The sequence below is a fragment of the Carya illinoinensis genome, chromosome 3 (assembly GCF_018687715.1).
Source record: "Carya illinoinensis cultivar Pawnee chromosome 3, C.illinoinensisPawnee_v1, whole genome shotgun sequence".
Taxonomy (NCBI): Eukaryota; Viridiplantae; Streptophyta; class Magnoliopsida; order Fagales; family Juglandaceae; genus Carya; species Carya illinoinensis.
The window spans coordinates 19,787,744-19,809,964 of record NC_056754.1 but is presented as its reverse complement, the minus strand read 5'-3'; the positions used below and the strand labels follow the sequence as shown (position 1 = coordinate 19,809,964).

General features: G+C 38.1%; 1 protein-coding gene and 1 pseudogene across 1 annotated transcript; both read left to right on the top strand.

The window, feature by feature from the left end:
• The first annotated feature begins 4,405 nt into the window (after positions 1–4,405).
• Positions 4,406–12,649, top strand: LOC122303679 (annotated as a pseudogene).
• Positions 12,650–12,886: 237 nt separating this feature from the next.
• On the top strand, positions 12,887–21,482 carry LOC122304590 (G-type lectin S-receptor-like serine/threonine-protein kinase At1g67520; the record flags this gene model as incomplete). The annotated part of the gene is made up of 8 exons (XM_043116850.1): positions 12,887–13,922; positions 13,975–14,045; positions 14,160–14,357; positions 14,566–14,776; positions 14,867–14,927; positions 20,484–20,660; positions 20,739–20,889; positions 21,087–21,482. Coding segments are annotated over 8 exons (2,217 nt in total), but the record flags the coding sequence as incomplete, so codon positions are not given.
• Between the last annotated feature and the right edge of the window lie 739 nt (positions 21,483–22,221).

Sequence of the window (22,221 nt, the reverse complement as noted above, 5' to 3'; positions counted from 1 at the left end):
TGTTTTCATCACCCAATAATTGAAAGGCTGCCTTATATTCCTGGGCCGCCTCCAACATCAAGAAGGTTGAGTTCCATCTGGTAGGAACATCAGTACAAAGACCCTTCTTCGATGTTATGCCCGCAGCCTTTGCAGCAACCCTGAATTTCTCCAATCTAGAAGGAGAAGACCTCACCCATTTCACAGCCATTCTAACTCATGCAACCGAGTCATCAACATCTTTCAACCCCTCAGTCACAATTAAATTCAAAATATGTGCAGCATATCTAACATGCAAGTATTCACCACCTAAGAATGTCTTATTTGCATCTTTAAGATAATTCTTTAGATATCCCAATGCGACATCATTAGACGACGCATTATCAACTGACACAGACAAAACCTTTTCCAACCCCCACTCCTTTATTGCGGCCTCCAATGCCTTCCCAATCGTCTCACCCTTATGATCAGTTATTTGACAAAATTTAATAATCTTTTTGTGTAGAACCCAATCAGCATCAACAAAATGCACAGTCAACGACATGTAATTCATATTTTGGATAGAAGTCCAAGTATCGGTAGTGAGGCAAACTACCAAACCCGCGAGTTGGCCCCTCAAAACATCTTTATCACGAAGGTACATCTTCTTAATATCCTTTGCCACAGTGTGACGAGAAGGAAGTACAAATCTGGGTTCCAACTCTTGGATAAATTCTTGGAACCCTTTACCCTCCACAAACTGAAAAGGCAGCTCGTCCATGATAATCATACGAGCTAACTTCCTTCTACACTCATTGGGGTTATACTTCGTATACCCCTTCAATGTTGGCCCCCCGGCCCCACTACTCCCATCCGCCATTTTAAAATCTAGTCTAGATTGGCCCTTCTCTACTAAGGATTTTAAAATTGGACTCTTCTTGCATTGTTCCTCTAGATGGACCTTCAGCTGGGATGTACCATGTTTCCTATAGTGACATCCATACATTTTTCCACAGTGATTACATTTAGCTTGTGGGTTGTTGGGGTCCCCACCCTCTAGTTTGGTAAAGTGTTGCCAAACTATAGATATAGGTTTCTTGCCCTGTGTGGGCTTCGGAACAGGGCAAGGTGTACTCGTTATACGGGTAGGAGTAGGGTTAGTTTCTGGGGTAGGGGTGTTGGCTGGGGAAGGCGAGCTATCACTGAAATCCGAAGACATTCCTGATTCTCCAAAAAAAAAAAAAAAAAAAAAATTCAAAGTGCAATCCAACACAATCAGCAAAAACTACATACAAAACTATTATTGATGTATTAAGTACTTTTTATATATAATGATGATAATATGAATGGCTACACTATAATAAGTTTTTAGACCTCATATAAGCAATTCCAAATAATTTGATTAGGAAGAGTCGAAGAGAGATGCTTCATATTTTTAATAGGCATTATTTTATTAGGCCACTTTAATAGGCATTATTTTCTTCTCTCTTTTCTCTTTTTTACCCTTTTTTAAGTTTTGGCAAGCGTAGGGGTTAATTTCGTGTCATTTATATATATAGGCCAAGGTAATTTAGGTTAATCATGTGTATGTTATATATATCATGTGGAGTCATGAGTATAAAACTTTCCCACAGTACATATGATAATTTTATTCAATCATTTAAAAATACTCAGACTTTCTCAATTCGTAATTGGAAATGATATGTACTTAAATGATTGAATAAATTATATGTACTTAAATGATTGAATATGTACTTAAATGATTGAATAAAAAAAATTATCATAATTTTAATCACCCAAAAATTATCATTGTCTTCATCACCCAATGATATCATTCAATTAAATGATATGTACTTAAATGATTGAATAAAAAAAATTATGAATGAAGGCCATTATTGATTTTATATAATTTTCAAATTGATTTTTTTTTAATTTTAATTATCTAATAGTTATAATTTTTTAAAAATTTTAAATAAAACAAAAAAAAAATGATAATATGCTTCATAGTTTTGTTCTCTCATTTTTACTTTTCATATATTTAATTTTTTAAAACTATTTTCTTAATAGTTACTGAAATTAATATTAGTATATTGGTGTATTTTTTAATTTTTTAAAATCTTGAAAGATGTTTAAAAAATATTGGTATATTACTATTTTACTTTTATTTACTAACTTTTTCATTAATATTCACAAACCATCTCAATTTAGTATCTAAATCAAAGCTAAGAAGGGAAAGAAACTTGTAAGTTCGAAAATTACCAATTGATATATGCATACATTATTTAAATAATATTTTTTTGAATTAGCTTGTTAACACGCGAACAAATAATTGACGTGAGCCAAAAACTTAATTTCATACTTTCAAGAGCAAAAACCCTAGCTAAGAAAAGAAAGATGCCAAAAACCCTAATAAATCATAGTGTTACATGATGATTATTATCTCAAACAAGTTTCACAACTCCATAAATTTATATATATGTATATAAATAATTTCTTTCTTAATTAATTGGTAGGTCTTTTTCTTATTCTTTACAATTTTTGTATTCAATAATTTTGTAAACAAAATTTGCAGGTTGAAAGTAGGGGTGGGCACTGGGAAATTAATAAGTTGAGGGTTTCGGATTGGGGTTTCAATCCATAAAACCCCTAAATCAATTTAGGGTTTCGGATTGGGACCCTAATTTAATTTAGGGTCCCAATCCGAAACCCTAACCCCTAAATTGATTTAGGGGTTTCAATCATGAAACCCCTAAATCATGAAACCCCTAAATCAATTTAGGGGTTAGGGTTTCAATGAAATTTACAACAAAAATGGGCAATCCGAAACATCCAAAATGCTTGAAATCCAAAACAATCACACAATGTCACAAACAACGAATCCACAGCACACAATTCACAAATCCCATCCTCCATCTCCGATTTAACCCCATCCTTCCTCCAATCTCCGATCAAAACTCAAAAAAAAAATATATATATATATATAATTTAACGGAGAAAAATTAAGAAAATCAATGACCGGAGGAGAAAAGTATACATACCGTGCGTCCGGCGTGGGAGAGGGAGGAGGGACGACGTGCGGCACGGTGACTTAGGGTCGGAGGGGAGGGGATTGGGGGTTTCGGAGGGGAGGGGAGGGACTCGGGAGAACTGGAGAAGTGTGAAGGACGCCCGCGGGGGGGGGGGGGGGGTAAGGGGTATGCAGCAACTTAAATGAAACGGCACCGTTTTGTCAATGACAAAACGACGTCGTTTCATTTAAGTATAACTTAACTTATATATATATATAATATTATATATTATATATACATACGGGGCGGGGCGGGGGAAAAACCGACCAGGGGGGTCCATCCCCGTCCCCCGCCTCCGCTGGGTTACACCATACGGGGCGGGGGGCCCCGCCCCGGCCCTGACGGTGCGGATGCCCTGCCCCGCCCTATGCGGGGGCGGGGCAGCGGGTAACGGGCCCCGCTGCCCATCCCTAAAATCGAGTATTCAGGCATTATTTATTCTCTGGACGAAGTATGGCTTGCAAAACTCTACTTCATTTAGAATATAGAGAAATAGGGGACGACTCATCCGAAATCTTATTCGAAATAAATTTGAGAGATATACTGAATTTTCTCCTAAATAATTGCGAAATAGGCGCTCGTGTCTCTGAATATGATCACGCCGAATAAACTTATGACGTTGACGATTGCCACGATACCTCGATGACTGTCCATCGGCTTCGTCAGTAATTTGCGAAAGAAGTATGAGCCATTTGATCGAGGAAGTGGGAGATCATGGGAGACTATTGAATTTCGGTTTCATAAATCAAATGAGACTTAAATTTGTAAGAATTCATATGTTAGCAATATGTGTATTTATAAAGGAAAAAGTTACCGTTACATAACAAAAAAAAATGTTATCGTAGGAAAGAAGACAAAAAAAGTTATCTTTGGAGAAAGGATAAAAAATGTTGCCATTGGAGAAATGATAAAAAATATTACTGTTACAGAAATGATAAAAAATTTTATTATCAATACGTGACTAGATATTATGATTAGAGAAATTGATAAAGAGTACTAAATAAAAAAATTGGCCATCATGTTAGAAAATGAACATATTAAAAAAAAAAATTACTATTTTTATAATACGAATTTCGGTTTGAAAAATAATACTGTATTAGATAGTCAAGATCGTATAAATATTTAGTAGAAAGTGAAAATTGAAAAAAAAATAATAAGATAAAATAGTTAGTAGTTAAGATTATAAATGGAAGAGAGATAAAAAAGTAATAAAAAAATAAAGAAATATTATTTAATAAAATAGAGATAGAGATGAGGAATGAGATGTAGGATATTTTTAAAAGATAAATAAAATTTAGAAATAAATATAAGAGAATATAATTTTAAATTAAATTATAAGAAATTTTATAAGAATGATGGAAATGCTGTTCGAAGTCATGTTAGACGTCCGATTTGTTCACAAAATTTACTCGAAACTTCATGCGACTCTGCGAGTTTGATTGCTCGGTTTGATAGTGCGAACACGTTCCTAATTTACTCGAACGTCTCTTCACAGTTAAGTGTACCAATTTACTTTGATGGTGTTAACTTGAGGGGAAGTGCTATTTTTCACTTTTCTAATGCTTTTCTTCCCAGGGTGGCAGGCCCGTGGAAACGTATAAATATAAGAATCAGAATGTCTCAAAAGCGGATTAGGAGTGGCTTGGGTTTCTTTCTGTTTGCTTCAGAATCAGCAAAGAATCTTCTCCATTCTTCTCTAATCATCAATGGGTGTCCATTTCCGCTTTTGCTTATATTTCTGGGCTTCCCTGAGCTCCTAAAGCACCTTCCCTACCGCTTTTATAGATCACCTCTCGTCCCTGTTTCGTCATATCATTCAAAGCCTCCCTGCTTGCTGGTCGAATTTTCGTCTTCCATTTCATTCGCAAGTCTCGCTGACCAAAGCGGTAGTCTTTTTCGTTTTTAAATTATTTACTCACTATGTACACCCCTACATCATTCTGGTTTTAGTATATTGCACTGTGTTTTTTTTTTTTTTTTTGGTTCCCAAAATACAAGAAAAACCCCCGAAAACCTCGGTTGATTCAAATGATAGCAAATGTCAGATATAGGAATTTAGGAGTGGTTTAAGGAAAAAGTTCTGGTTTTATGGGAAAACATGAAATAGAGGAATTTGGACGTCTCTGCATTTTATTTTTCATATTATTGGCAGCCTAATGGACGGCTGAAGGGAAGTGAAATATGAATTTCAGTTCTGGCAATTCCCTCATTTTTTTCCTTTGTCACAAGTTCTACGATATCAGCAGTAACTTGGACATTAATTTTTCCCCTGGTTCATAGACTCTTTTTTAGCTCGATCAGAATATTAAGCTTCATCGTTCATCTTGAGAACTTCCTTTGTTCTTAACATGTACAGATTATTATTTATAATGTCTTACAGGACTTGAATGTGGCCCATGGGAATGCCCTTTTACTTGTGAAGTTAATGTCTTGCAGGATTTTCTCTTGTATACTTCTTGTGTACTTGAGCTATGCTTTGTTATGTGGATTAATAAATTCTTCTTACTTATAAAAAATAAAATTGCGAAGTTAATAAATGCACCACACCTTTTTAGCAAGTGCTATCTCTCTCTTGTCATAAGGGGAGGTTTTGGGTTCAATCCTATGAATTGAGGTGGCAATGGTCCTTCTTGATTTGGAGCAGGCAAATTTTCAGTCATTTTATTGGATATAATTGATTAATAGGTTTTAAAAAATCTTGTTCATAGATCATGTGAGTTTTTTTTTGGTGAAAGATTGGCTGGTATATGATATTTGTTTAAGATTAAATGTTTCATGCTATACTAGTCACATATTTATGTTCATAGAAATGGCTGTTCCGGAAGTAAACAAGAAACTTCTTGAAGAACTCGAAGACATGGGATTTCCAAGGGCACGAGCTACGTGGGCACTTCATTATTCTGGTGAGTCTATCTATGTGAGATGCCATGTGTTTGTACGTGTAATTGATGTGAGGTTTCAAACCTTGCATGAGTTTCTCATGGAGAAATATGCAACATTATTGATCAATTAAGACAAAATAACGGGGATTTTCTAGGGGTTGTGGTTTGGAGGTGCACAATGCAAATTCTAGGTAGGGTTAAGATCTGATCTCAGTGAGTAACGACCCAACAAGCATTATCCACATTTGGGCTATCATCTAAAAGGACTAGTCAAAGTAACAATTAGAGTTAGTTGAATTATTCATGAAGCCTAGTTTCACCTATTAGAAAATCGATATTTTAATGAACTCTATCATAACTCACCCATTCAATGTGGGACTTAAACTGATCCAGAGATGCTACTAGTGAAGTTATCTAGCACAGGTAAGGCCACTTCGATTAATTGAAGTTCATGTGCTATTCTCCTGATTTTGAATACCAATGTCTGTTGAACAGGTAATTCTAGCTTAGAGGCAGCCATAGATTGGGTCGTTGATCATGAAAATGACTCAGACATTGATCAGATGCCCTTGGTATGATTTTTATTCTTGATTATATTCCTGTCTGATTTTGCATAGGAATCAACAAAATGAAATCCCTATTTTGGAACTTTTAATTTTTGTCAACTAATGAAGATTTTAGTATGCATTTTCTTTTCACTCTTCTTGTTCCCAACCATTCCCCCTCTCCCCCTTCCCTCAGTCCCCACACCCTAGTAGAATAGAACAGGCATGGATATTCATATGAACATGGTACCTTCTTGTATCTTTTTTTGGGGTATATTTCTCCTATTATAAGTGTTGAGAAGCACAACAAAAATTACGCCTTTTAATATAAATATACATTAAAATAGGTGAGATCAAGTTGCATTCTAGTCATTGTATGTGTGGTCATCCTCTTCCTTTTCAATTGACTTAACAATATGTGATCTCGGTTATTGACTTTCACCTTGTCCGCCACCTATAAGATGTTAGAAGTTTTAAAATTCATAATATTCTTGGCTTGATATTGAAGTAGAGTGAAAAGCATTTTATGTAGAGCATATATTGGCGAGCAATTTTTCGTATTTTTGGACATATCTTTCAGGCCTCGTCTCAATATATAATTAGAACATGATCACATGATTTAAATTTTTTTCTCAAAAAGATGGTCTTTTGTGGGCATATTTTGTTTGGTGGAGAGCTGAACGTTAAAATGAACAATCCATTGTAGTTTAGCTTGCTTAGGGAAGATCGTTACCAAGGACAACCTAAGGAAACGTCAGATCATTGGTGGGGAGATTGGGTTGTATGTGCAAAAAGAATGGGGAGGATGTAGATCACCTGTTACTTCACTGCAAGATTTGCTTGGGCTATTTGGAATGACGTTGTTAGTAGAATGCGATTAACTTGGGTCATGCCAAGAAGGGTAGTAGATCTGTTTCTATCTTGGTATGGTTCATATGGTATCTCACAAGTCACTATGATATGGAATATGGTTCCTAATCCTATTTGTTTACCATGGTGCATTTGGAGAAAATGGAACAACAGTAGTTTTGAAGATTGCACACGAATGATGGATAAGATTAATACTTTGTTTCTTTGGACTTATGAAATAGATTTCAATGGACTAAATGTCCATGATTTCCTTGTATCTGTTTATAACTCTAGATAGGTGTTTGTCTTGTATATGACCTGTATACTTGGGCTATGGCTTGCCTTTATTAATAAAATGATTGCTTCCCTATATATATAAAAAAAAGTTAAGTTAAATATCTTTTTTATATGATCTTTCCTTTATCTTAGTTCTATGTATGTTTATGAGGGTGCTTTATGAGTTCTGAAAATTTGGCTTTATCTTTGCTTCTTGCAAGCTCATTGCTTGGTCTCATTCTTTGGAAACGAGGTGAAGAAAAACATATAAGGGTGCAAATTTGATGCATTTGGGACCTGAAATTGAAATATAATTGGTCTTGCACGTACTGTCACTACTTTTGCTTGACTTGTTTAACTTCTTCCAGGTAGCAGTGGACGTTGATCTTGATCCTCCCCAACCATTCCATATCACACAACAAATAAAATTGAAGGCAGAGGAACTAAGGTTTCCTTTTCCGTTTCCTTATAACAATTATTATTTTTTATGCACAGGTTCTTCTCATTATCTAAAAATCTTCATAGTATTTGGCTGGTTTCTTTCCATGACTACTGATCTTGTCGAGTTTCAGGGATCGAGCACACAAGAAGAAGGAAGAAGAAGAAAAGAAATTAGAAAGACAGAGGGAGAGGGTATAATGTGATTATTTTTATGGTTTTCTCCCTTCCCTTTGATTATAACTCCTTCATCTTGCTTCTTAGATTATTCTTCTTGCCTTTTCTATTTGTTTATGTGGGGTTTTTTCTATTGCTTTTTTTTTTTTTTTTTTTTTTGTGGGGGAGGGGGGGAAGAGAGGGGGGGGGGGGGGGGGGGGGGGTAGCTGTTATGGAGAGACAATTTAAATGGTGCTGTAGAACATAAGTCGAAAGGTGCCAATATATTTAAGAGAATTCTTGAAGTGCAGTTGAAAACTTTTGAATATAAACTGATATGTAATGGACATGCCACAGCTTTTTTGTCTATTAGATAATCTGATCCTAACGACTTATAAAAGAAAAAAGATAATCTGATCCTAAAGCAGTTGTTGGCTTTTGTGAAATCAAACTCCTGTGGTTTTGTTTTGGAATTCTGTTATTTAATCATTTCACATTCTATACATTTCTTTTCTGCAACCTGGATGGTGATATTGTTCCAGGAAAGGATTCGAGCCAGTAAGGATCTCACTGAGACAAAGCGACTTGCTGAAGAAAATGAAAGGAAACAGTCCGTCTTAATCCCATAAATTGCTCTTTGCATATAGCAGTTCTACCATCTATGTGTCTGTCCCTTTTTCTTCTCTAGATACATGGGATTGAATTTCCTTTTTAGTTATATATGAATATCCACACTTTGTTTCTTCAGTTATTTAGCCTTGCGGAAAGCAGAAAAGGAAGAGGAGAAAAGAGCAAGGGATAAAGTTCTCCGGAAACTAGAGAAGGATAAGGTGTTTTAAAATTTTGGCCACATTTCATTATGCTAATTATAATTATGCAAAGATGAGCTTTTAAGATTAGTAAACTGTATTTGGTAGATTTCAATCATAGTCCTTAAAGGCCTTTCACCTAGGGTTTCTCCATTTCTTTTTAGAGAGACCAACTCCTGTTTCTAATGTTTAGCAAAATTAATTATCACTACAAAACATTTTTGGGCATAACCAAGAATAAGTAATGGGAAACATTGGGGTACTATGTGTAGATCATGTTAGTTGGTAGATGTACTCTGTGGAAGTTGTGCTAGTTGGGAATTTAATATCAATGTTTTCAAAATAGATGGGCTTCTGGATAAATTGTGTTTTATCATTGTACTAGAGTAGATTCCTGGAGTTCAAACCATGTCTACATGTTATCTCTCTCGTTCAATTTAGGAATTTTTATGTATTAAGCCTCACTTGCTGAAAGAGAGTCCAAACCTACACATGAGAGAAAATATGAATGATCAATATGTTCTACTTTCCAATAGCATCAGCTTTAGGGACCTGTATCATTGATCAGATAAATAATTATACAGTGAGAATGGCAATGAGAAAGGAGAGGAAAGAATTACAGCCAAATTCAACATAGAAAAGCATACACAAATTGGGTGTGGTACGGCTTAAACCTGCATCCCTGGCAAAGACAAATGAAAAGGTTTATAAAGGTGGAAGATGAGTGCAGGGACAACTACTAACGATTGCAAATCTAGTGATATCTCTCTCTCTCTCTCTCTCTCTCTGGGATGTAAAAATGTTCCTCTTATGTGCAAGAACAATAGAAAACTACGTGCCAAACACATGCCCAAAAGATTTGTTTAAGATAGCTGCCAAATTTGAGATGGCATCATAACATATCACTATTATATCCTTCACAGTTGGTTTAGTACAATCCATACCGAGGATTTCAATTCAATATCTCTGATTCAAGGATTGATAATGCTCTCAAGACTTTTGTGTGACTCAAAAAACTGTTTGCATGTCTTCACAGGTAGAAAGAAGGTATCATCTCAGATTGCCTCCAGAAAAGCCTGCGGCATTAAAACCTTCCACTCCTTTGTCACGGGAAAAAAAAGTAAGGATATTTTGAAAGTAATATCTGTAGATCTTACCACTCTTATCTTTTTGCAGAATATATATATATTTTTTAAAAACTGGAATTACAGGACAAAACTGTTTTAATGTTGTTTTTATTCCCGTTTAAGTTGCAAACCTCATTGCCTGTGAAGTCAGTTACAAAGGCAGAGCACATGAAGGAATGTTTAAGAACTATTAAGCGTAATCACCAGGTAAATAACTTTGCTCTGTGTCCAGCATAGAGAAATGATATTTGCAGTCGTGGTTGTGCAAGCGGCGTGCAGTCGCTTTGAAAAAAATGAATTAACATGGGACCCACATGAAAAAAAACTAACTTTTTAATCGTGGACCCCACTCTTTTTCAAAGCGATTGCGCGGCGTTTGCAATTCCACGACTATATGTAGCATTGCTCGTCTAGCATATTCTGTTGGTAGTGAAAAAAACACGAGTTGGGAATCATTTCAAAAAATACATCTGGGCCCATGAACTTGACTCGTGCCAAGGAGGTGGATTTCACGTTGACACAATGATAAATGAAAGATCTTTGTATTTATCTAGCTCGCCATGTCCATATCTGTTTTATTATTGCCCCCTCTAGCTTCCGTTCTTTGAACAAGTCCAGACCGGGTTATATCAGTTATCTGATACGAGTTATCTGATAAAACGTTACTCAAGAAACTTCAAACTAAGTGCCGGGTTTCTTGACTATTGTTGCCTGCTGTATACAAAGTTCAAATGGTGGTTGATTTTCTCTCTGCATTTTTTTTGAATGAGAACCCAAATTTTGAAGCTGTTGGAACATTTCTGGCATGGTGGACTTCTTTTCAGTGAAACTAGGGCTTGCTCAACTTATGAGCAGAGAGATTTTGGTGTATCTGAAATCCATTGGTTAAGAACTCCACACGTAAATGGTTACTACAATGGATTTCCTATGTACCAGAGTGTTCAGAAGAATGGGCTTCACAAGATAGATTCCTTTCCCAGTGCCTTATAAAAGAAAGTATATGCTAATAGATTCCTCTCCACTGCCTTTTAGAAGAAAACATATGCTAAAGACTCCGTGAGTTACATGCAAAAGCTTTTGAAAGAAAAATAATGTTTGGAAGACTTTTGGTTTCATATCTTTCAATTATATGTTTTAATGAAACTAAGTCGAAGGAAACTGCACCATTTATAGCCGAATATATTTCTTAGGAACCTACGATGGATTTGTTGCATTGAATTCATCTACAAAGGTGTCTACGAATCATGAACCTTAGATTGCACTACTGACAGTATCCGGCATATTACTTTTTTCGTTACGTTAAAGTTATCTTTTTTCTCAGTAGACTTAACAGCAGCCTCATTTTTCCATTTTCCTTCTCCTTGTCTAGGATGATGGTGCCAGTGTTAGGAGGTCCTTCCAAACTCTTCTGATCTATATTGGGAATGTCGCAAAAAATCCTGATGAGGAAAAAAGTTCAGGAAGATCAGACTTAGTAACCCATTATTCCAGGTAAGCTCCATTGATTGAGCTTCTTTTTATTAAGCCTTAGTCCCAACTTTACGAGTATTGAGAGCTGATTGAAGTGAAGAGAGACCATTTCGTAATCTTCACCAAAGTCCAGATTGTCCTTGTGATCGACACTTGTGGGATTGGTTATTACCACAAGGCTTGACTGATTATGCTAAACCAGGGAAATTGGATTATTTTTGGTGCAGTTGGAATTATTTGGACCATATTAACTAATCACATATAGATTTGTTCATGAGGTCCACGTTTATGAAAAAGGTGGCCTCATTGTGCGAGCCAGGAGCTCAGCCACTTGGTTGTTGGATGGCGGATGTAAACCTTTTTATAGTAATACTGTCAAAAAATGCACAGAATTGACGTGTTTTGAATTCACTGTAAACTAGCGCTCTTTGGAGCCTTCCATTGACTGGAATGTTCTAAACTCATTTGCCATAGACCTCATGATGTATAGCCATCTGTCATTAATTTCCTGTTATGTTGATTAGATTTGCATTTTTGTCACTATAAATAATATACCAAACGAAAAGAAAATGGTTTCATCAACACGACTCATATCTGTTTATTACTTCTGTTGTAAAGTTTCCACTTACATCTATTTGACAGGATAGAGTTGGGAATTTGAGAGGAGGTGTGGAGTTTCTAGAGCTCTGTGGGTTTGAGAGAACTGGAGGAGGAGAGTACTTATACTTTGCCCATGATAAGGTTGATGAGGCAGTGCTAAACACAGCGGGGTTTGAATTGAAGTCTGCAATGACCAAACCCTTCTTTGGAGTTCTAAGTGGGTAAGAGATGATTGCAGTGTGATATCAGGTTTATTGAAAGAAATTTGGCTACAGATGATTACATGCTTGTGAATGCCATGTATATATCTCGTGTTAAGTTCCTCTATGAATACAGTCGATAGCGGGAGGATGCATAACATTTTATGCTATATATTGTAATCAAAATTCTCCAGAAGCATAATGAAATGAGGGTATGATGTTTGTACTCATATAGTTGTTGCCTCTTGATATATTGATGGTTCATTTGGAGCCACCAGATGAGTTGAGAAAGTTGGTTTGTTCTCTATTCTCGTCAAAATTGGCGGGCTTAGACATATCAATTCTTCTACATCCACCCTGAAAAATGAATAGAAAATGCAGTGTGCATGTACAATACAGTGTTGCGGCTAAATTAGCACCAAAGATGGAATCTATTCCGGTAATATTGGTTAGCCAGAAATCCCAGCTTCTAACCGCAATATATGTCTTCACTTTGTCATGTTGGTGACTTGGAAGGCTGCAGTTTTCTCATGCACAGAAAGTCTACGCCATCAAACCTGGGGAAGTTCTTCTTTATAAGCAGCAGTTGGTTTCAGCAGACGAGAGATTTCAGCTTGGCTTTTTAAACCCCAAAAATCCTGTTGGTAATTACTTGGGAATATGGTACACAGATGATTCGTCCAACCAGTTATGGATTGCAAACCGAGACACACCTATATCAGTTGGTCAAGGAAATCTAACAATGGATGAAGACGGCCTGTTGAAGATACTGCATGGTGGAGGGAGTCCAATTCCCTTGAATGCTAACAAAACAGCACCAAACTCGATCGCTGTCCTCGAGAACTCGGGAAACTTCATCGTGAAAGAGTTGAATCCTGATAGGTCTATCAAAAGGATTTTATGGGAAAGCTTTGATTATCCGACAGACACACTTCTGCCTGGTATGAAACTGGGTATGAACACTAAAACAGGGAAAGAATGGAAACTTACTTCATGGCTATCTGAACAAGTCGCCGCCCCCGGAGGCTTTTCTCTCGAATGGAGTCTCGCCAACGACACGAGACAATTGGTAATGAGATACAGAGGGAATATGTACTGGCTCAGCGGGGTTGGGAGTGCATCCCAGTTTCAAAATATTGCTGTTATGAATGATGGCGACTACAAATTTAGTTATATTTCTAATGAGAACGAGAGTTACTTCAGTTATTCTGTTCCGAACGGGACAATTTCAAGGCTCGTCTTGAGCTCAGATGGGACACTTGGAGATTATAAAAAACTTATTTATGTGGGAGGTGGTATATGTTTCGGTTACTCCTTTGAACCCGGTTGTGTGCAGAATTCCTGTAGAACTAGAGGTCAAAAATTTGAACAGCGACTGGTTCAATGTCTAGACCCACGAGCGCTTCAGAGGGACGACAATTGGAACACCAGTATCGGTGATTGTTGGACTAAATGCTGGAGCAATTGTTCCTGCGTTGGTTTTTATTCATATTCAGGAAATGGAACTGGATGCCTATTATTTGAAACAGGTCAATTTGTGGAAAGCCAACACTGGGATTAATAATGTTCAACAAATCTATGTTCTTATTATGCCAGAAACTAGTGAGGCACGAGCAAAAAAATGGTGGATAGGGATCATTGTAGCTGTAGTGGCTGCTCTTGCTGCAGTGATCTTGGGATGCTTATAGTTTTTAAGGAAGAAAAAACTACGACGTAACTATTTTAGCTGCTGAAAGAATATGATTTAATTCATTTATAAAGCCAGATTTAACTATATATGAATATTGAATTCTGCTACAGGAGATCAAGAAAGCAATGAGGAAATTGCTTTCGTATTTGGAGACACAAAAGAGGCTAGAAACGATGGGAAGAAAGGTCATGATGTGAAAGTATTCAGTTTTCCTTCCATTGTCACTGCTACGGACAATTTTAGCACCGAAAATAAACTAGGACAAGGTGGCTTTGGTCCTGTATACAAAGTAAGGCTCTGTCGATTATGACCCATTATATATTTTCTAACTAGTGTAGAGCTTGTTAAATCACCAATTGTCTCGAAATCTTAAACTCTTCAATTTAGTGAAATGTACGGAAATCAACATTCGAATTCAGAACCTTTGTTTTGGTACAAGAAGTGTATTTAATTATTTAACTTTTATTCTAACAAAGTTTATCCTCATATTAATTTAGGGAAAATTACCTGAGGGGCAAGAGATAGCTGTTAAGAGACTTTCGAGGAGCTCCAGACAAGGATTGGTGGAGTTCAAGAATGAGCTTATACTCATTGCAAAACTCCAACACATGAATCTCGTTAGACTTTTGGGTTGTTGTGTTGAAGGAGATGAAAAGATGTTGATCTATGAATATATGCCCAATAAAAGCTTGGACTTCTTTCTTTTTGGTTCGCCATGTTCTTATCTTTTTCTTTGGTTCAGTTTGTCTTTTTATTGTCTCTCTAGTGTGTATTGATTGTCTGTACAAAATTTTATAGATCCAAAGAAAAGGGAGCTATTGGATTGGAAGTGTCGTTGTGCCATCATTGAAGGCATTGCTCAAGGGCTGTTGGGAGCTGTTCTGACACAGAGACGATTCTAAATAAAGGAGGGACGAAATTTAACGTGGTTCGGCAATTGCCTACGTCCACAACTGCTGTAATTTCACTATGAAAATAATTTTTACAGAAATCTCTCTCTCACCCACTCTGTTTTTTTCTTTTTTCTCTCCCACACTCTATCTGCACACACACGCAGCACACACTCTATTTTCTCTCTGCTGCACTTCTCTGCTTTTTCTCTTCTCTGAGCTCTCTCCTATAAATAGGAGAGAGCAGCCTACAACATTTTTCGGTGCAGTATTTTACGGAAGAGTTTGAGGCGTCACTTGCTGCAGACACTGTGCGTGTCTGCAAGTGGCGCCTAATATGCTAAGGAAAGAAACGGTGCATGACTCACTGTTCACTGTTTTTGTCTCCACTCATAACAATCTCCCACTTGGAGACAAATGAGTCTACATATCTTCATAACAACTATCACAGCAACTTCAAGTCATGCCTTTAAGTACGAAGTCCAACTGAAGCTACACACAGCTTCAGTTTGTCAGCAGTAACTACTTTTGTGAACATGTCTGCTGGGTTCTCTGTTCCTCGAATCTTTTCAAGCATCAGCTGTCCACTATCGAGAAGAGATCGGATAAAATGGTATCGCAACTGCATGTGTTTTGTTCTGGAATGAAAGACTGGATTCTTTGCAAGAAAAATAGCACTCTGACTATCACTGTGCAGAATACATTTTTCATTCTTCTTTCCCAATTCCTCCAAGAATGACTGCAACCAAACCATTTCCTTCCCTGTTTCAGTTATAGCAACGTATTCCGCTTCTGTAGTTGAGAGAGCAACAATCTTCTGTAACTTAGAAGCCCACGATACAGCTGTACCACCCAGCGTATACACAAATCCAGTAGTACTTTTTCTGCTGTCAACGTCACCTGCTAAATCAGCATCTACACATCCCTGTAGTTTTAAACCTGCTTTTGTAAAGCATAGTGACGTATCTGAAGAGCCTTGTAGATATCTTAAAATCCACTTGATTGCTTCCCAATGCTGCTTTCCTAGATTACTCATGTACCTGCTCATAGCTCCCACTGCTTGTGCAATATCTGGCCTTGTACAGACCATGACGTATATAAGACTACCAATAGCAGATGCATAGGGTATTCTGTTCATGCATTCTTGCTCTTCCTCCGTCTTTGGCGACTGATCCTTAGTTAGTCGAAAGTGACTAGCTAAGGGTGTACTCACTGGTTTTGCCTTGTCCATGTTAAACCTTCTGAGCACCTTCTTCACATACTCCTCTTGCGAGAGTTTAAGAGTATCATTAGACCTGTCTCTAATAATTCTCATACCAAGGATTTGTTTTGCAGCACCCAAATCCTTCATCTAAAACCGCTTTGACAACTGCTTCTTCAGTTCATTGATCTCCTCGATGCTTGACCCTGCAACGAGCATATCATCCACATACAACAGTAGGATAATATAAGAGTTGTCAAAGTTCTTCATATAGCAACAATGGTCAGCCTGCAGTCTTGTAAATCCATTACTGCACATGAAGTTGTCAAACTTCCGGTACCATTGTCGTGGAGCTTGTTTTAGGCCATATAAGCTCTTCTTCAGTTTACAAACTAGATTCTCTTTTCCCTTCACTGAGAATCCTTGTGGCTGGTGCATATAGATGTCTTCCTCCAAATCACCATGAAGGAATGCAGTCTTCACATCTAACTGCTCAAGATGTAGATTCTCTGCAGCCACAATTGCCAACACTAGCCTGATCGTGGTCAATTTTACAACTGGGGAGAAAATATCTGTGTAGTCGACACCTTCCTTTTGTTGAAACCCCTTCACGACTATTCTGGCTTTGTAGCGCTTGCTACCATTGTGTTCTTCTTTAATTCTGTACACCCATTTATTGTGCAAAGCCTTCTTGCCTTTTGGAAACTTAGTTAGCTCCCATGTCTGATTTGACATCAGTGACTCCATCTCATCTTGCATGGCTTTCTCCCATTTGATCGAATCTTCAATTCGTAGAGCTTCATCATAACTTTCTGGTTCACCACTATCTGTTAGTAAGATGTAGTGTAGAGATGGTGAGAACCGCTGTGGTGGCCTGATTGTCCTTGAAGATCTTCGAATAATAGTGAGTGGTGTACGTTGTTTGATCTGTGTATCATCATTTTCTTGATCCTCGTTCTGATCAGTGTTGACTCGAGTAACATCAAAGTCAACAACCTCAGGTTTCTTTGGCTGTTCCTCAGGTTCAGCTTGTGACTTAGCTTTGTACAGAATCTGCTCATTAAATATCACATTTCTACTTCTGATGATTTTGCGATTTTTATCATCCCAAAATCGATAGCCAAATTCTTCATCACCATAACCGATGAAAAAACATTTTCTAGATTTGGCTTCTAATTTGTTACGATCAGTAGAATCTATGTGAACATATGATAAACAGCCAAAAACTTTCAAATGGGAAAGATTTACCTTCTTTCCGCTCCAGACTTCCTCTGGTAGATCGAACTTTAAGGGAATTGAAGGTCCCCGATTAATCAAATAGGCTGCAGTATTAACTGCATCAGCCCAAAAACATTCAGGCAATCTTGAATTCAGCCTCATGCTTCTGGCACGTTCGTTGAGAGTTCTGTTCATGTGTTCAGCTACGCCATTCTGCTGCGGTGTCCCGGGAATAGTCTTCTGAAATCTAATTCCATTTGCAGCACAGAATTCTTTGAACCCTCCATCGATGTACTCTCCTCCATTGTCTGACCTCAGACATTTTAACTTCAAGCCTGTTTCATTTTCAACCATGGCTCTCCACTTCTTGAAAGTATCAAATGTGTCAGATTTATTTTTCAAAAAATAAACCCATACTTTCCTGCTTGAGTCATCAATAAATGAAACATAGTACTGCGATTCTCCAAGAGAAGCGACAGGGGATGACCCCTACAAATCTGTGTGCACCAACTCCAAATTTGTAGATTTTGGAGTTCTACCATTTTTCAGGAAACTAACATTTTTCTGTTTCCCAAAAATGCAACCTTCACACATATCGAAATCAGTTGATTCCAACTTTGGTAATTTCCCCTTGGATAATAGTACTTTCATTCCTTTCTCACTCATGTGACCAAGCCTTTGATGCCATAGGTTGGCATTTGCATCAGCAATTACAACAGTATCTCTAATACTTGAAGTCATGTATAGAGTACCTATTTTTATGCCTCGAGCTACTACCATAGCTCCTCTTGTTATCTTCCACGTGCCACCGGTAAATAGTACTGAATGCCCATCAGCATCAAGTTGTCCTACAGAAATCAGGTTCCTCATGAGCTTAGGAACATGTCGCACCTTCTATAGCAACAATGCACTTCCATTGGGCAGATTGATTGGTACATCTCCCATGCCTTCGATTTCCAACGCTTCACCATCTGCTAAGTACACCTTCCCGAAATCACCAGTGACATAATTCTGCATGATTTCTCGGTGTGCTGTAGTGTGGAACGAGGCTCCTGAATCTAACACCCAAGATTCAATTTGGTTGTCGACTGAAAGGAGTAAGGCATCTCGGAGCTCTTCTGTTGTGGCATTAACAGAGTCATGCTCATTCTTCTTCTTTGCTTCCTTGCAATTATTTTTGAAGTGGCCAATCTTGCCACAATTCCAGCACTGTACTTGTTTTCCGGACCTAGATTTACTTCTGCCTCTTCGGGACTTTGACCTGCCTCGACTTGAACTTCTACTAGCTCCTCTACCTCTTGTCTCGAGGTTTAAGGCAGAACTGGAAGTTGATGCTTCTCCTGTATCTCTTCTGCGAACTTCCTCGCTAAGAATATGGTCCCGGATATCTTGATACTTCATCTTTGTTTTGCCATAAGAATTGCTAACAGCTGTTCTCATGGCCTCCCAGCTTTTTGGCAATTGAGCTAGAGCAATCAGTGCACGTACTTCATCATCAAATTCAATCCCCACTGAAACTAATTGATTGATGATGGCGTTGAACTCATTCAGATGCTGAATAACTGGAGTTCCTTCTGCCATTCTCAAGTAGAATAGCTTGTACATCAAATGCACTTTGTTATTGGCTGATGGCTGCTCGTACATGTCTGATAGAGCTTTCATCAAATCCGCCGTGGTTTTTTCCTTTCCCACATTGTGTGCAATTGATCTTGACAGTGTTAGTCGAATGACTCCCAACACTTGTCTATCAAGGAAACTCCAATCTTCATTGCTCATGTCATCTGGCTTTCTTCCTAGGAGTGGAAGATGTAGTTTCTTCCCATAGAGATAATCCTCTATCTGCATTCTCCAGTAGGCAAAGTCTGTACCGTCAAATTTCTCGATACCAACACCTTTAGCTTCTTCTCCAGCCATAACTTTACAAATGAGTTCAAATTTAAACAAACAAAGATCACCGTTGCGTCCAAAACACTCGAATTAGCTGGAAACGAGTCCGGAATGATCCAAATAGTTTGTCAGCACTATTTGATCATCACGATGGAACTCCAACTGGCGTGATCTAGCCCAAAATGATCTGCAACACGTGGATGGTTCAGATCCAATGTACTGATGCCGAATCTCAAAATTTCGACCGTACGGATGAGTTCGGAATGATCCAAATAATTGGAAAGCACTATTTGATCGTTGAAATCGGACTTCGAATGACTTAGATCTAGCCGAAAACAGATCTGAAAAACGGACGGTTCTGATATGTCTGGCGGGTGGGATACACGCGTTGCACAGTGCGCGTGGGAAAACGTGGGCGCGCGTGTAATACACGCGCTACAGTACTGTGTGCGCATGGGGGAGAGTGGGGCGCGTGTGACACACGCGCCGAACCTCTCTAGGGCGCGTGGGGGCGCGTGAGCGCGTGTCCTTCACGCGTCTTCAACCTCTGGAGCGCGTGTAGACACGTGAGCGCATGTGGTGCACGCGTCTTCAACCTCCGGAGCCCGTGGGGGAGCGTGAATTGCAGCAGATGCACGCGCCGATCTTCTAAGGGCGCGTGTAGGCTTATCCGACCTCCGTTTTCGATTCCGTTTGCGGCAACGGATTCGTCTCGACGCGAGGAACACCGTGGAGTTATCAAAAATTGATTTTGAACAACTTGAATTTTCGGACAGCTCGAACCAGTGCTTTGATACCAGTTGTTGGGAGCTGTTCTGATACAGAGACGATTCTAAATAAAGGAGGGACGAAATTTAACGTGGTTCGACAATTGCCTACGTCCACAGCTGCTGTAATTTCACTATGAAAATAATTTTTACCGAAATCTCTCTCTCACCCACTCTGTTTTTTTCTTTTTTCTCTCCCACACTCTGTCTGCACACACACGCAGCACACACTCTATTTTCTCTCTACTGCACTTCTCTGCTTTTTCTCTTCTCTGAGCTCTCTCCTATTTATAGGAGAGAGCAGCCTACAACATTTTTCGGTGCAGTATTTTACAGAAGAGTTTGAGGCGTCACTTGCTGCAGACACTGTGCGTGTCTGCAAGTGGCGCCTAATATGCTAAGGAAAGAAACGGTGCATGTCTCACTGTTCACTGTTTTTGTCTCCACTCATAACAAGGGCTTCTTTATTTGCATAGATATTCTAGACTAAGAATTATTCATAGAGATTTGAAAGCAAGCAACATCCTGCTTGATAGCGATATGAACCCCAAAATATCAGATTTTGGTATGCCCAGAGTTTTTGGCTGGAATGCTGCTGACGCTATTACACAGAGAGTAGTGGGAACATAGTAAGTAAATACGTACAATTTTGTGTGTCAGCACTTTATCCTGTAAGGCTGAATTTTCCTCGATGTTTTTGGTTGTAGTGGTTATATGTCACCGGAGTATGCCATGGCAGGTAACTTTTCAGAGAAGTCAGATGTGTACAGTTTTGGAGTTCTGATGCTGGAGATTGTGAGTGGGCAGAAGAGCAGTGGCATTTATAATCCTGAACATCACCTGAGCTTAGTGGGATATGTAAGGACACTAAAAGCCTCAAATTTTCCTTTCTTGGTTTGTTTTTACCTCTAAATCAAATGATTGAAGTGGTCTTGTATATAAGTTGCTATTCCTTAAAAATTTTACATCGTAAGCTATCTTTATGCTTCCAGTGTAAGGGTCCCAAATAATCAAATTGAATTGTATATAAGCTGTGAAACATGGGTTGGTTGCAGGCTTGGGAATTATGGAGAGAACGTAAAGGGTTGGAGCTAATGGACTCAAGTCTGGTTGAATCCCATTCTGAGCACCCAGTCTTAAGATGCATCCATGTGGGTCTCTTGTGCGTACAAGAGTTTCCAGTGGATAGGCATACCATGTCCGATGTTATTTCTATGCTTATCAATGAATCTCTTCCTCTTCCTATTCCAAAGCAAGCAGCATTTTCCACTCAAAGACAGTTGACGGAGGTAGGTTTACTCGGCGGAGGAAAAGAAAGTACTCCAGCTTCAGCCACTGTAACCATTTCGGAAATGGATCCCCGGTGAGGATGGAAACATGAACGTATGAGATACATAATAGTGTGAAAGAAAAGTTTCCTGTGTTCAAGTAAGACCCTTTTGGAGCTTGTTATGTGCTAAGAACATTCTTCATGTGATTTTTTATTGGAAGAAAAGAAGAAGGGGCGAATTGTTTATGCAAATTGTTGTAGCGTGGGTAGCATGATATCCATCATAGATATACAATTGGCATCATTTTATTAATTTTTATTTATGTTAGAATCTGTATTGGTTTCTTGATATTCATTTGGCTCTAAACGTGTCTCGAAATGGTTATGTTGATTGAGTATTGTGCAGGTGGAGTTTCCTTCTTGACTCTTTCATTGCCTGCTAGATAAAAAACAGAGAGAAGAAGAGTGGAAAATCTTCCTCATGCTCTTCTCTTTGGAAAACCCTCTTTTTTTTTTTTTTTACACTAACCGAATAAAAAAGCAAGAGCCCTTGTGTGTAGCAGCTTTTGAATTTGAATGAGTTTCAGGAGAGTTGGTCTCTGTCTCAACAGGTTTCAACTCGACTTATCAGAAGACATTATTGATTGGGTTTTAAAATATGAAGGGACAAATATTATAAAATAAGACTATTAGAACTGGGCCTTTATTTTATTTTTTGAAAAAATAATCCTATTTGGAAGAGAAGAATGTTTATAAAATATGACAGTTAGCAAGAGACCAATAATTGAAAATATAATCTTCGGGAATGGATGAATTTCGGAAAGTATGTGATGCAAATACGGAGGTTGTTCCGTGAATGATGTTCCGTGATCCAAGGTGACTGGAGATCATGCGGGAATGGAGATTACTTCCTCAATGAA